This window comes from Gymnoscopelus microlampas (genome assembly GCF_963454915.1).
Source record: "Gymnoscopelus microlampas genome assembly, chromosome: 11".
NCBI lineage: Eukaryota > Metazoa > Chordata > Actinopteri > Myctophiformes > Myctophidae > Gymnoscopelus > Gymnoscopelus microlampas.
In genome coordinates this window covers 46301203-46317957 of record NC_139948.1, presented here as the reverse complement: position 1 = coordinate 46317957, position 16755 = coordinate 46301203, and the positions used below count along the sequence as shown (strand labels likewise).

Below are 16755 nucleotides of genomic sequence, written 5' to 3'. Positions count from 1 at the left end.
TTTTGTTCACGAGGGGATTCCCCGAGAAATGTCTGTCTGTCTGTCTGTCTGTCTGTCTGAGAGGCCACCGGTCATAAAATGTATTGGCTTAGAAATGCGACAAAAAGAAGGGATCTAAGCCTTTTGCTGCTCTATCAAAAAGAAAGTTTTTTAATCTAGTAATTATTAATTAGCAATGTTGGCATTAATAATGATGAATAGACAACCCTCATCACAGTAAATTAACACATTATTATTACTAAATGTATGAAAACACAGATACAGTATACCCAAGAAGCGTAGTCGTGCTTGACTTGACTTTAGACCTCACTAGTGATGAGTGTGTTCTATACATACAGTACACACGGAGATAGACAGGAACGCCCACAAACGTCACATCCGGTTTTAGCGTGGGGGAAAACTGAATGAGCTGCCTCATAGATTTACATTAAGTTACATCGTACACAATCGTTTGGATCACTTACAGAGCGATTTTATGGACGAAAGAAAGTGACAGCCAAGAAAAATCCATCAGAAGGACATCTGGAACGCAATAGTTCACTCGCTCTCGGAAAGTTTACTTATTATTAGGATATATGAGACTAAAGGCGCAGCTCTTGCAGCGACCAGCAGCAGGTGGTGGGGGCTCCGTGTTTGTTCCGTGTTGTTCCGTATTGATGTTGTGCAGGTTTACGTTTTATGTTGTCACAAGATCACGTTAAGTTTGGCTAAGTTAGGTGTCGTGGGAATTGGCCTCCTCACTACGAGGCTGATTAAAACAGCAACGTTTATCTATGAAGTGATTGCTAAACATGGATCTCATCACTCTGCTATTGTTGTGGCTAGTATGCCACCTGGCCCAGGGTATCGAAGACGTCCTCAGATCTCCCTATACGGATTCAGTACAGCAGAGAGTTTCTTCTCCATCTGGAGAAAATCCACGATCCTCCAGTGAACTTTAATCCACCCAATTTGGATGATTTCCGGACTATGGAACCGCGGTCGAGGGATTCTGCCAGCGCATCACGGCACAATCCAAGATCTAGGAAACGGGGGAGGAGAGGGGGCGCACGGTTAAAGGTAAAGAACCAGCTCCTGTCACATATACCTCTTCCCTCTATTCTCCTTTCTAATGTCCGATCCCTGCGTAACAAAACTGGGATACTGCAGGTCAATTTGTGTAATGAATTCAGAGATAAGTGTATCTTGGCGATAACGGAAACCTTTCTGGAGGATAGAGACACGGACAGGGAACTTAAGATTGACGGGTTCGGCGAGCCAATGTGGCTGGATAGAGACGCTGTGATCACGGACAAGTCGACAGGCAGGGGTGTGTGCCTATAAATGAGCGGTGGTGTAAAAATGTGATTGTTAGAGAGAGGATCTGTACAGCTGATCTGGAGCTGCTCTCCGTCCATCTCACTACGCCAGGGGTACTCAACAGGCGGACCGCGGTCCATAACCGGACCGCGGGACACCTCTCTGCGGACCCTGGGAAAATTATATATATATATATATATATTATTATTTTTTTCTTTCTTTTTTTTTTTTTTTTTCCAATAAATTATTTCTATAACCCTAACTTACCCCTAACCCTAAAACCGAAATAAAGTAACAAAAAACGGGGGGAAAAGTACCAGAATCCGCCGAAATCCTTGTGTTATGGCAACATTAACGCTTATAAGTCCATCTCGCTCCACCCCTTGGGATTGTCTGACCACAACTGTGTGCATCTCATCCCTGTTTACCGCACAGTGCTGAAAAGGGAAAAGGTACAGACTAATCGGGGAAAGGACTGGAGTAATGATGACGCCTGTCTGTCTCTACAGGGTTGTCTGGACTGCACCGATTGGGATATGTTTAAAGAGTCATGTAAACAGTGCTCCTCGGAGCACAAGTCTCCGCCAGGTCAGGTAGATTATTGTGGCCTCCTGGTGGCGCTATAATAGGCCAATGTGAAAAGGGTGCCATTTCTTCTTAGGCCTTGCACGACAATCGGACACTGCATTCATGATTTGAGGCATTTTGTTGCAAAAATCTGTTTTGCTAAATTAGACCTGCTGGTGGCGCTATAACAGGCCAATGTGAAAAGGGTGGCATTTCGGCCTAGTGGGAATGTGCGTGCAAAATTTCACGGAAATCGCACACTGCGTTTATGATTTGAGGAACGGACGGACGGACGGACACACGGACGGGCGAACAGGAGGCAAAAGATACTCTCTCGTCATGCCTTTCGGCCTGGCGGAGACAATTATCTGGGTTCTGCCTGGAGTAGTATGAAAACTATTGTAGGACTTAAAGAAGAGGGTAGGACTAACATACAGCTTAGTGGCTATAATTCAGATCTGCAGTTAGCAGAAGAATTTAATGAGTTCTATACCAGATTTGAGGTGCATGATTTCAAAGGGCAACATTCTGAGCTTAGGAAGGGGTTGGTGAAATTCATATGGTAGATGGTCATGAAAAACGATCAAAAAATAATTCTCACAATCTTTCGTCCAAAGGTGGCGCTATAGCACTCAATTGAAAATGCCAACTTTGACCAGGTACAACTCATGCCCTGTTTGACCTACAGCCATGAAACTTGGATACACATGCGTCTCCTCATGCTGAACAACTTTCACCCTCTGACTTTTGACCTCTGACCTTTAGATCTCCCACCATTTTGAATTATATGAAAAACAGTCATTGGCTCCTAACTTCTGCATTTTTTCACTTATGGAAAATCCGTTGGAAATTTATGTAGGCAGTGGTCCAAGGTTCAAGTGCTAAACGTTTCGTGCAGATTGCTCAAAAATCCCAGGAGGAGATAGATTTTAACTATTACAGTTTTATGAAAATTATTCATCTGTGCCTAAAACATACATGCAGACTCACATTTCTTTGAAACTTTGCAGAAATGTACAGGGTCATTCCAAATATCACTGAAACCAATCTTACTCCAATTGGCCAAAAGGGGGCGCTATAGCAATTTTTTGAAAAGGCAGACTTTAAACAGGCATAAGTCATGCCTCGTTTGGCCGAAAGTCGTGAAACTTGCTTACACATGTGCCTTGACTCATGAGGAACACACGTATCGATTTGACCATTAAGCTCCGCCCTTAGATTTTCCGCAATTTTGAGCAGTTTGAAAAATACTCGTTTTTGCCAGTTCTGGCTTAACCGTGCATACGCTTTTTACGAAACTCGGCCATATGGTAGATGGTCATGAAAAACGATCAAAAAATTATTCTCACAATCTTTCGTCAAAAGGTGGCGCTATAGCACTCAATTGAAAATGCCAACTTTGAACAGGTACAACTCATGCCCTGTTTGACCTACAGCCATGAAACTTCGATACACACATGCGCCTCTTCATGCCCGACAACTTTCGTGGTTTGACTTTTGACCTCTGACCTTTAGATCTCCAACCATTTTGAATTATATGAAAAACAGTCATTGGCTCCTAACTTCTGCATTTTTTCACTTATGGAAAATCCGTTGGAAATTTTTGTAGGCAGTGGTCCAAAGTTCAAGTGTTAAACGTTTCGTGCAGATTGCTCAAAAATCCCAGGAGGAGATAGATTTTAACTATTACAGTTTTATGAAAATTATTCATCTGTGCCTAAAACATACATGCAGACTCACATTTCTTTGAAACTTTGCAGAAATGTACAGGGTCATTCCAAATATCACTGAAACCAATCTCACTCCAATTGGCCAAAAGGGGGCGCTATAGCAATTTTTTGAAAAGGCAGACTTTAAACAGGCATAAGTCATGCCTCGTTTGGCCGAAAGTCGTGAAACTTGCTTACACATGTGCCTTGACTCATGAGGAACACACGTATCGATTTGACCATTAAGCTCCGCCCTTAGATTGTCCGCAATTTTGAGCAGTTTGAAAAACACTTAAACCCAGGATTTTTCAGCTATTTCCGTGAAACTGTATCATCTGTGTGATCTCCTTTTTCACAGTTACTTGTCTGTTGGGCCAATGGCGTCTCCCTTAAATGAATGCCTCACAATCTCAAGGTCGCCAGTTCAAGCCTCACTTGATGCAGACTTAATTTAAGTTGAATTGCAAACAACATGACTGTATCAATGAATACATGTGCAAATGGTAAAGATAACCTGAAATGCTTATTTGAGAGTACGTTTTTTCAACGTATGACATACTTTATCTGAAAATAGCTGATCTACAATCTCACAACTTTTCATGGTTTGTGAGCTTGTAGATCGGCTACTTTCACTAGTTTTGGTTCTGAGGAGATGTACAATTTCTTCATTGGTAAATGGTTTGTGAACGAGTGATCTTAGTGTTAGTGAAACAGGGGCTTGGTTCATGAAAGAAGGCAAGAGTTTATGATCTTCAACAGACAATATCAGCCTGGACAAAGCTATAGCACTATAGGTAGTGTTGCAGCCTATTAGTCTGAAGGTTGAGAGTTCGAATCCTGTTAATGGCAGTAGGTTGAGATGTCCAATCAAACCATTATGTTTCCATCTCTCTCTCTCATCAATCTATTGTTTCCATGTCACTCTCTCTCTCTTCAATCTATTCCGTTTCCATGTCTCTCTCTCTCTCTATTCACTGGCCCCATATTATCGCTGCTTGCAGCTATATTTGAACCTTCTATTTTCACACCTGGAAGTTAGCAAAACACATGCTGGGCTGCTTTTTGTTGACTTCTCATCAGCCTTTAACACCATTCAGCCACACATACTAGTTGAAAAATGAGTTAACAACTTTGGCTTAGACTCAGGTATTAACGATAACGATACGATAATACTTTATTGTCAGTTCACACTGAAATTTGTCTTGCGACCCATAAACAGTACACACATTAGACATGACACAAAAAACGACAACAAAAATACATACATAAAGACAAGAGCAATGTCCACCACTCAGCGTACCCCTGGCCTAAACTCCTGAATAAGCCTCAATGTCGTCTGATGGACAAATGACCTCTTCAGTTTGACCTGTAACATACAGTTGGAACACCATATCTAACCTATATTCTCCATACAAAACATGGCTAGTGTTTGAAGTGATATTGTTTACACACTTCAATGAAGAAATGAGTCCATAGCAGTGTGATTTGAGTTGTTCATTTTTACTGGACATGGAAACTGCAACAAGACAGTTAATCACCCAATTATGATCAATAAGCTCAAAGCAATAGGTTTTGATGACACGTCGGTGAACTGGATGAGATCCTACTTGGAAGGGAGGGAGCAAGTGGTGGAAGTAAACGGCACCCAGTCCCCTCCCCTCCCAGTGACTTGTGGTGTTCCTCAAGGAAGTATACTAGGACCACTACTGTTCCTGATATATGTGAATGACATGTCTTCAGCTTGCGACTGCAAACTGTTCCTGTTCGCAGATGACTCGGCTCTGCTGGTCTCGGACAGGGACAGGCTGCAGGTTGAGAAAACTCTCAGCACTGAACTCAACAAGATCTGCATCTGGCTCTCCGACAACAAACTCTTACACCTGGGTAAAACTGAATCCATCCTCTTTGGGTCCAACCCTAACCTTAGCAAGGCTGAGAGTTTCACGATCAAAGTGGGTGAAAATGTTATCACAAGAAAGGAGGAAATTACCTACCTGGGTTCCATCTTGGAGGCAAACCTCTCAGGTGACAAAAACGCTGAAAAGACGATCAAAAAGGTCCACAAAATAACACGGAGGATGTGGAGGTTTGATCGTCAAGTCAGTAAGAATACTCTGAAGATTCTTGTAGGGGCCCTCATACAAGGTCATTATGATTATGCATGCACTTCATGGTATCACAACACCTCCAAGGCCTTAAAAACAAGGCTCCAAACATCCCAAAACAAACTTGTAAGGCTACTTCTTGGCCTCAATTACAAAACCCATCTAACCCATGCCCATTTTGCTAGGATTGGATGGCTTAGGGTTGAGGACAGAGTACAGCAACTTGCTATGGGCCTGGTCTTCAAGATACACCACAACATTGGGATCCCCCTGTATTTGTCAAAATACTTCCAAAATGTTAATCAAGTCCATGATCATAACACCAGAGGCAGCTCCACAAACCATGTTCAACCCAGATTTGGCACAACAAAGGGAATTAACTCGTTCTCATGCTATTCATCTAAAATGTGGAATGCCCTACCAAGGAGTAAAGGAGTGTAAAACCCTACTCACTTTCAAAAATGCCCTAAAGATACACCTTCAGGAGGCTGCAATTCAAAAATGGCCCCTGTCCAAGTCCTAACCTACCCCATGTCCTAACCTAACCTACCCCCTCCCCCCCTCTCTCTTTCTTCTTTTGTACATATTTTTCACCCTTCATACCAGTAACCTGTAAACTGATTGTATGACATTCTGTATAGTAGTGTGTATATCTGTCTGTCTCTTATATGTCATCATGATTTGTGTGCATGGGGATCTCATCTTAAACAAGCTAAGTGCTTAATGAGCTATCCAGTTTAGTAGACCTTGTATTGCGAATTTGTACTTCCATGTACTGTTATGTACTGTCATGTACTGTTCTCATGTCTTACTAAATAAAGTACATCAATCAATCAAACACATAAACATGAATTAGGCACGTTTCTGTCCAGTCTGCTTCATTACAATGACAGGATGTACTGGATCCTTCTCTTTGACTGACCATTATACTGGACATAAACAGAAATAACATCACATTCAAATAAAAATCAGTTTTACACAAAATAACATAAACATGACACAAAATAGCTCTGCTGGTTTTAAAATAGTATTACTATTATTGTGGGGTAGAATTAATTAATTATTCCCCCAAACAAACATTGTGGAGTCAAACGGCCAACTATTTCACCATCAAAATACCCCCAGGTCATATTCTACTTCATGTGTCTCAGTTAAGCCACTTTATCACCTGCAACAAGACAGTTAAACACATAAACGTGAATTAGGCACATTTCTGTCCAGTCTGCTTCATTACAATGACAGGATGTACTGGATCCTTTTCTTTGACTGACAGAAACCTGTAGTGCTCACTGGAGTGTAATGCCCCCTTGTGGCACGGCGGAGCTATTGCTCTGTATGTGTTGTCTTTGGCAGGATTGGAACACAGTGACTATTTTAGTAAAGACTAACATTACAGAAAACGATATGACAGAAATGAAATACACTTGTGCATGAACTCTCACTTTTTAACTATTTAACTTGTAATACCATGAAATATGCTATGAACTTGAATAGGAATGAATTACAAGAAATAAACAACAACATATAGCTCAATAACCACAAAAAATAGGGGGTGGCTTAGGCTTATCCCACAATATTCCTTGCCAACCTTAGAATACTGTTATTATACGTACAGTAGATGTATAGAGCCTCTGAAGTGGTTGTCCAACAATCTTGAACAAATGTTCAGTTGCTGCAGAAGTTGTGACTTTAAGGCTACAGACAGACCATACCAGGTGGTACTACAGTACTGAAGAACACTCGTAATAACAGAAGTGAAAAACAAAAGAAGAATCTGTCTACTAGTGCTGTATATTTCTTAACTTAAGATACACATTTAAGTCATATGTTAGAATTATTACTTAACTTTACAAGTCACTTTGGCCAGTACAGACAGAGGAGTGTATTACCATTTGTTAGCCTGGTTGGGTGTGGGGTACACTTAGCATGGAGACAGTGCGTCTACCCATTTGTCATCAAGGCTGGCACCTCTCCTTTCCTGGCTCTTTACAGTTGCAAATGTGGAAGAGCCAGGGGAGGTGGGGGTTCACCATACAGGGCTGACACACCCAACACGTACCTACTCTTAGATCTCAAAGGTGACCACTGCTATAAAGGACTGACTGAAATGTAACTAACTTAGTGTGTGTCAGAGGCCGGAGGGCCGCGCTTAGGGGAGCTGAGGCTCCCCAGGAAAGCTGTTTGTACTCTGTCTGTTCCATGAAATAAATCCGAAGCAACGAACCTCAATGCTGGAGTGATGACTCAAATCCATTCTTCAAACATCTATTCACATCTCTGGAACATCAAACTAACTTTACAATATGGCGTTGTTGGCAATTAGTATAGTGCATTAAAACCTTTAAGTCTGTGGTTTTAAGATACCATAAATGGCGCAGACGGCAGGATGGTTATCAACAAATACCACACTAGCACTCAAAGATCTCAGACGGCGAAGGAAATAGATTCTTTGCTTTGTCTTCTTACCCACTGATTCAATCTGGTCTTTCCATGACAAAAGATGGTCTATTATTCCTCCTAGGTATGTATACGAACATATCTGGTTGATCTGCTCACTATGAATAGTAATGGGGAATCTGTGTATCTCCAGTCAGTGGTGCACCAAAACAATCTCTTCTTTCTTTTTTGTGTTAATGATAAGAGCGTTGTCATCACTCCACTCCACCACCTTATTGTCTCCGCCAGGCCGAAAGGCATGGCGAGAGAGTATGTTTTGATTGCCGTGAAACACTCTACACTCTACACTGATTGCCGGTCCTCCTGGTGGCTCTGTCTACGGCTAAACGGGTCGGTGATATGCACACGCTCTCGGTGAGCTCGAAGTGCATTCGGTTCTCGAGCGACGACAGGAAGGTTCTGCTTAAACCAAACCTGGCGTTCGTTCCCAAGAACCGAGTTATGGCTCATGCCCCAGTCGAGCTGGTGGCTTTCCATCCACCTCCTTTCGTTTCGGCGGAGGATAGACCATTGCACTGTCTCTGTTCTGTGAGGGCCTTGAGGCTCTATTGCCAGAGAACAGCGGCCGGACGGTCGTCAACGCCCGGGTGGTCAGAGGAAGGGGGTTGCTAAGGCGACGCTTTCTAGATGGATCGTGGATGCCATTATGCTGGCCTACGCTAGTGGTGGTGCCCCAGTTCCGGAAGGACTGAAGACTCATTGTACTAGAGGTGTGGGCAGCATCCTGGTCCCTCTCCAGGGGGTCCAGGAGATATGCGTGGCTGGAAAATGGTCGTCTCCTTCGACTTTTGCGGCCTTCTACAGCCTGGACGTGGCGGCGTCATCGGTGGCGCAGTGACGCGGTCCTGGGCGTAGATGCTGGTTTTCCTCTTCCTATGTCCCCTTGGGACCGGCGGTTAGCTGGGTCCCAGGTGAAGGGGCCCTGTTCCCTCATATTAGTTTATGGGCCTGTGGGGGCGGGGCCTTGGGGCTGACGGGCGTGTGGGCTTTTGAGGGTTGAGTGGTATTATAGCTTCTGGGGGGTTTATAAATCCCATAGTGAGTGTCTCACGAAGAGAGGCCAACAAACTCGAGGTTACGTAGGTAACCCCGGTTTGTTTACTCTCGGAGTCACTCACCTAACACCCCTTTTTGTTCGCAACTGCGTGCAGAAAGCTGTCTTAGAGGAAGTTACTACGTCACGCGAGGGTATTTATATCTTTCTGGCTGGAAGGGACATACGGTCACGTGACATACCCTCACGACCAAAGATATTGGCCCCGGGAGTGTATTGTATGTAGCTATGTGCATCGCCTGAGGGCGCTGTTTCCCATAGTGAGTGTCTCACTCCGAGAGTAAACAAACCGGGGTTACCTACGTAATCTCGAGTTCTTGATTTTCTCACAAACAGAACCCAGAGGGTACGGGTGAATGGTAAATAATGTCTGGAGAACTAACATCATCCACCGGCTCACCCCAAGGTTTGTGTTCTTTCCCCACTCTTGTATGTCCTGTATACTAATGATTGTAGGAGCCAACATGACAACAGACACATTGTTAAATATGCAGATGTTTCTGTGATTGTTAGTCTTTTGAGTGATAGTGAAGCCAGTCATGGCCCAGTTGTTGATGACTTTGTTTCTTGGTGTGAAGATGCATTCCTACGACTTCGTCTAAAATGTATTGATTTTAGACGATCTCCACCAGCTCCTCAGAGTAGTGTCATAAATGGCCAGACAGTGGATTTGGTAACCACTTATAAATCTTGGCTCCATTCTACAGAGCTTTAATAGAGTCTGTTATTTCATTTGCTGCCATTTGTTGGTATGGAAACCTTGGCGTTAGACAGAAAAATGCCCTTAACAGGGTTGTGAGGGGGGGTAGCAAGATCGTGGGGGTACAATTTAGCTGTGTGAGTCATGACCAGCAGGTGCTTAAGAAAGCATCATCTATTAGAGCAGACAGCTCTCACCCCCTAAATCCTGAATATGAATTCTTGCCTTACGGCCAAAGGTTAAAGACCCGTGCAGCTAAAAACAATAGGTACAAATTCTCACGTGTACCTACTTCGATTCGTGCTTCAATAATGGAAGCAGGAGGAGGTAGCTATTAGTAGCTATTATTATCTGGATCTTGTGATAATGTCTATGTCTATGTTGTCTTGTGTATGTATGGTTACTGTGTCTTGGAGTTTCGTATTATCTGCTGTAACATAAATTTCCCAGTTTGGGAAAAAACATAATAAACTTGAACTTGAACTTAAAAAGACCAAACATTGCCAATCTATGAGCTCGGAGCGCGACACATTGTTGTGACAGATTATCCTTATACCTTATTGCATGGGTCAAGTTTCAGCACAAGCACCATTAAGATCGGAGATCTGTTTCCCTCTCTCCATCTCCTGCTATGTCTGATTACCAAAACGCTCGCCCCAAAACACAGTCACCCCAGGGCAAATCCAGCAGTATTCACCTGGTATTCCTAAACATAACCTCAGTAAACTATGCCTAAACCTAACCCTAATATAAACGTAACCTCAGTTAAATGGTGGCAAAACATAACCTTATTCCTAAACTAAACCTTGGTAAAACTATTCCTAACCCTAAACTTATTTCTAACCTTATCCTCAGTAAAATGTAGGATCTGGACACTGGTGACACACTGTCTTTAGCGGAAGGCCTCACAATGTACATAAGTACATTCCAGCCAGAGTAGAACATTGTGACAGGTACAATTAATGACTGACTCAGGCTCACTTACAAACATTTGGAGTTCATCCAAACCCTCCCATACCATTGCTTATGTTCTCACACACACACACACACACACACACACACACACACACACACACACACACACACACACATGAGATGTACTGTAGCACACACACACACCTACTGTAGCTCTGTGCACATCCAACACACACGAAGGCAACGTATGCAAGTGCATACACACATGTGAAGTCTAGATATAAATACTGTGAGGACAAAGAAACCTGGCTCTTGCTCTTGCTCTGGCCCCTTCCACCGACCACATGTAGCAGCAAGGCCTCCTGTACCTCTGTGCTGTTTTATACAATAAACCAACTTAAGGAACTTGTACTTGTCTGGACCTTCCAACTATGTTTCACACTTGTACAATATACTACAAAAACAAATACAAATATAGCTGCAAGCAGCGATAATATGGGGCCAGGAGAGAGAAATGATAATTCCTTTAACAGGTCAGTTCATGAAAGTCCTTGCGGTCTTGTTTCCAATGAGTGCCTGTGAGCAATTAGGGGTTAAGAGTCTTGCTCAGGGACAAATTTCATTTCATCGACACATTTGCTGACCTGGCCTGGAATCGTACCTGGGGCAACCAGAGTCTCTGGCTCCCTAGGCGGGCTCACTAACCACTCAGCTATGGCCACCCCTCAGAGAGAGAGAGAGAGAGAGAGAGAGAGAGAGAGAGAGAGAGAGAGAGAGAGAGAGAGAGAGAGAGAGAGAGAGAGAGAGAGAGAGAGAGAGAGAGAGAGAGAGAGAGAGAGAGAGAGAGAGAGAGAGAGAGAGAGAGAGAGAGAGAGAGAGAGAGAGAGAGAGAGAGAGAATAGATTGAAGAGACATAGAGAGAGACAAATGGATAGATTGAAGAGACAGAGAGAGAGACATGGAAACGGAATAGATTGAAGAGAAAGACATGGAAATGGAATAGATTGAAGAGAGAGAGCGCCATGGAAACGGAATAGATTGAGTCATGTTTTTTGCATTTCAACTTAAATGAGTCTGCATCAAGTGAGGCTTGAACCGGCAACCTTACGGTCATGAAGCACTCTTAGGTAGCTGCAACACTACCTATAGTGCTATATCTTTGTCCAGGCTGATGTTGTCTGTTGAGGATCACAAACTCTTGCCTTCTGTCATGACCCAAGCCCCTGTTTCACTAACACTAAGATCACTCGTTCGCAAACCATTTACCAATGAAGAAATTGTACATCTCCTCAGAACCAAAATTAGTGAAAGTAGCCGATCTACAAGCTCACAAACCATTAAAAGTTGTCAGATTGTACATTGGCTATTTTCACAATGAAGTATGTTATACATTGAAAAAACATACTCTCATTGCTATCTGAAAAGTTGTGAGATTGTAGATCAGCTGTATGTAAAAAACACTCAATTAAGTATTTCATGTTATCTTTAACAATTGCAGATGTATTCATTGATAGTCATGTTGTGTGAAATGCAACTCAGATGAAGTCTGCACCAAGTGAGGCTTGAACTGGTGACCTTCAGGTTGCGGGGCACACATTTAAGCGAGAAGCCACCAACAGACAAGAACCTGTGAAAAAGGAGATCACACAGATCATACAGTTTCACGCAAATAGCTGAAAAATCCTGGGTTTAAGTGTTTTTCAAACTGCTCAAGATTGCGGACAATCTAAGGGCGGTGCTTACTGGTCAACGTGATAGATGTGTTCCTCATTAGTCAAGGCACATGTGTAAGCAGGTCTAATGGCTGTCGGCCAAACAAGGCATGACTTTTGCCTGTTTAAAGTTTGCATTTTCAAAAAATTGCTATAGCGCCCCCGTTTGACCAATTGGAGTCAGATTGGTTTCAGTGATATTTGGAATGGCCCTTTACATTTCTGCAAAGTTTCAAAGAATGGTAAGTCTGCATGTATGTGTTAGGGGCAGATGAATAATTGTCATAAAACTGCAATATTCATTGGCTCATTAAAGCTTCATTTTTTCACTTATGGAAGATATTTTGCAAACGTTTTTTGGTATAGGTCCAAAGTTCATGTGTAAAAAGTTTCGTGCAGATTACTCAAAAATCCCAGGAGGAGATAGGTTTTAACTGTTTTTCATATAATTCCAAATGGTGGGAGATCTAAAGGTCAGAGGTCAAAAGTCAGACTGTGAAAGTTGTTCAGCATGAGGAGACGCATGTGTGCATCGAAGTTTCATGGCTGTAGGTCAAACACGGCATGAGTTGTACCTGTTCAAAGTTGGCATTTTTCAATTGAGTGCTATAGCGCCACCTTTTGACGAAAGATTGTGAGAATTATTTCTTGATCGTTTTTCATGACCATCTATCATATGGCCGAGTTTCATAAAAAGCGACTGCACGGTTCAGCCAGAACTGCCAAAAGTGGCAGAAGAAGAAGAAATGGAATAATGCGAATAACAATATGGGTCCATGCTGGAAGCCTGGCCCCATAACAATACAAGAACCGCTGGTCGAAAAATGGGGGCAAGCGTTTTGGGGCAAGTGTCTGGTTACCCTCCGTCTCCCTCCTTGTTACAAAACATGTTTACATATGCACAGTGTTTAATCACCTGGTAGAGACACTATTACAAGATCTGATCAATTAAACTTACCATAATATCAAAACCCAACAGCCATTAAGTCATCAATAATGTTTATAGTGAATTCAAAGTAGTTTAGAGACCAGAGTTTTGTGACCGGCAGGTATCGACGCCATTATCATTTTAATATTTAATATCATGCAGGATTTACACACTGCTTTAGCTCCGTATTCATTGCCATATTTTAAACTGTGTTTTCTGTAGGTTTGAAACGAGAATAGGCTAGGGTTTGGCTTGTGTGTAAATCCCTGCATGTTGATAACTCTGCACTTCCAAACTCTAATGGCGTCGATACTGTCTCCTGTACTTGGAATTCACTAAAACGTGTTCTATAAACATCATTGATGAATTAATGGCTTTTGTTTTTTGACATTATGATCAGTTTAATTGATCATATCTTTAGAAAATGTAATGGTGTCTCTTACCAGCTAGGCGATTAAATCAGATAACTTCGGGCCATTGTGTTGTGTTGGATCCTCTGTCCAGTAAAGGACAACATTCCAATCGGACTCTTGTTTAATTTGCTAATGTAGAGTTCCTTGTCGAGTGGCAACAAGGTTCTGTGCCTGTGACGCCTGCTTTTTAAATTAGTATACTTTTACAGCATGAGTTTGAAAACCCCACATCTCACTGTCTATACCAGCTGGGGGAAATCTGTGTTTTCCCCCACGCTGACTCTGCCCCCAGCTATGACGTGCTGATGACACTATGCCGTGTGTGTATTGTCACATTAAAGGCGGAGTCTCATTGTGAGACTGTGACAACTTTAATTCATTTCCTTATTATTGTTTTATCGTCAGTATTGAGCTCCTGTGCACAAGTTAAAATCTTGTGGCAAAGAACCTTTATTGCTGGAGATATTTATTGATATGAAAGCATGTATATCAAGATTCTTTTTACTTTCTCTCTTCTCGGTCTGGGTGAGTGAAATTACTTTCTATGTATCAAGGAAATATTAGTATCAGTATTTATTTCTTAAGATACAGATATTATTGGTACTATATTACTATATTAGTTGATTTATTTGTTTTTAGTATAAATAACATCAATTATTTTGTGTCATTCCATTACAGTTTCTTCAAATGGAAATTTAGTTCAGTCATTTGCTTACTGTTCAATCAAAGGTAATGATCTTGAGGAAATTGAGTTCATCCTAGGGCATTGTTTAAACAAAGAAACAATTGTGACCTGGAACAGCACCCAAGGCAACTGGACAGGGCACACAGCCTTTGGCATAGCAACAGCAAAAAGGTGGAACAAACCTCAAGAAAAAGCACGGAGAACATTTGACGAGATCCAATTGTGCAATAACAACATACCAGCGATAAAAAAATACTTAGGTAATGGATAAGAAATGCCATGTGTGTACATACATAATGCATCTAATAAATCTCAGGGAATACGAGGGTGCTGCAAAATTGTTAGCCATATATTTCTATTCCATATCTCGTTTGTTCCAGGTGCATTTACAGCTAAACCCAACATGGCAGTGAAATCAGTGAAGCTGTCCAGAGGCAGACATCCATCCATGCTTGTGTGCAGTGCATACAACTTTTACCCCAAACAAATCCTAGTCACATGGCTGAGAGACGGCCAGGAAATCACTACAGATATCAGTTCCTCTCAAGTGTTGTCTGATGGAGATTTCTATTATCAATTCCATTCCTTCCTGGAGCACACTCCAACATCAGGAGAGACAATCACCTGTATGGTGGAACACCCCAGCCTCACTGAGCCAATGCTTCAACACTGGGGTAAGAGTATTTTATAATTTGTGTTTATTGAATGAGTTCACGTATGATTCAATTCGATTATTGTATTATCATTGCAGGGGCAACAAAATTAAAACGTTCAACTCATGAGTTACTGCATTAAATAATATCCGCAATTTTAAGAGTTTGTGAAGTTGCATGGTGTACTTAGCGGTGTGTGTGTGTGTGTGTGGGGGGGGGGGGGGGTGAGATGTTTTTAAGAGGTTTTTGTGAACATTTCAGACTCCTCCCTTCCTGAGTCAGACAGGAATCAAATAGTAGTTGGATCAACTGGTTTGCTGCTTGGCCTGGTCTTTGTGTTCACTGGATTGATCTACTACAAGAAAAAGTCTGCAGCACGCATCACTTTGTGCCAAGGTAAGAGAACTGACCTCAATGACACCTACAGATGACATCCTTCACTAATTAATCTAGTTTAACTGTTTCTAAATTGAAAACGAAGGAACTGGAGATAAAATAATTAGGATGACATGTTTTCAATTGACCTTTTACTCAACTGTGATGCATGTTTTTATTGTTGTTGTCTGAAAATATTTATTGTTGTGTTGCTGCATATCTTGGTCATGTCTCTCTTAGAAAAAAACAATTTTAATGGGACTTTCCTGGTTAAATAAAGGTTTAAAAAAAGTATTTATACATTTATAATTCTAGAAAATAATAATGCTCGACTGATTTCAACAGATCAGGTGTTGGTTCCTGTTGAAGAACTCCTTCCACCTGGGAGGATGGATGAAGCTCCGGGTCCTGTTGAAGAACTCCTTCCACCTGGGAGGATGGATGAAGCTCCGGGTGCTGTTGAAGAACTCCTTCCACCTGGAGGCATGGATGAAGCTTCAGAACCAGAACTGTAACCTGTGCATGTGAGGTCGTCTTATTGTAATGATCTGAACAATCATGATGTACTGCTGTTATTTTACCATATATACATTTAGTTTAGAGCAAAGCTAATTATGTTCTTATTCCTTTATCGTTATATTATCTTACTATCATTAGTTGTAAAACTGTCTTTTACTGTAATTGCTTTGTCACTATTGTCTCAGAATGAAATGCAAGCTGTAGGATACAGTGACAACACAGACATGTGTGTGGGGATACATTAATTGGCATAACGACTAAATTGGGGAGACAAAGGGGGTAACATTTATTTTCATTGGCTACTCTAAATTTTAAAAAGGTGGCAAAGTGTAGGAGAAATATTACACTGATTGGTCAAGGAGTTTGCGAGATTAGCCCCAGACTCACGCACTGACACACACACACACACACACACACACACACACACACACACACACACACACACACACACACACACACACACACAGACACACATGCACGCAAACACACACACACACACACACACACACACACACACACACACACACACACACACACACACACACACACACACACACACACACACACACACACACACACACACACACACACACACACTCGTCTCCAGCCTTCTGCCTGGCAGAGGTATAAAAGGGAAGAGAGTCACACGCAAAACAGGAGCCTT

General features: G+C 42.1%; 2 protein-coding genes across 3 annotated transcripts in view; both read left to right on the top strand.

Annotated features, from left to right (window-relative positions):
• LOC311056349 (cytoplasmic phosphatidylinositol transfer protein 1-like) overlaps nt 1-16755 on the top strand; it is a gene marked incomplete at its 5' end in the record, with an annotated part of 125382 nt that overhangs the window by 44633 nt on the left and 63994 nt on the right. The gene's annotated exons all lie outside the window — the stretch shown is intronic.
• Nucleotides 14261-16685, top strand: LOC311056350 (H-2 class II histocompatibility antigen, E-S beta chain-like). 2 transcript variants are annotated; one of them, XM_084072915.1, is made up of 5 exons: nt 14261-14384; nt 14589-14804; nt 14925-15218; nt 15459-15593; nt 15918-16685. In XM_084072915.1, the coding sequence occupies exons 1-5, from the start codon at nt 14342-14344 to the stop codon at nt 16085-16087; spliced, it is 858 nt and encodes a 285-aa protein (XP_083929041.1). In that variant the 5' UTR covers nt 14261-14341; the 3' UTR covers nt 16088-16685. The 2 variants fall into 2 exon arrangements, with proteins under 2 accessions (XP_083929041.1, XP_083929040.1); XM_084072914.1 differs by having other exon boundaries at nt 14268-14384; nt 14538-14804.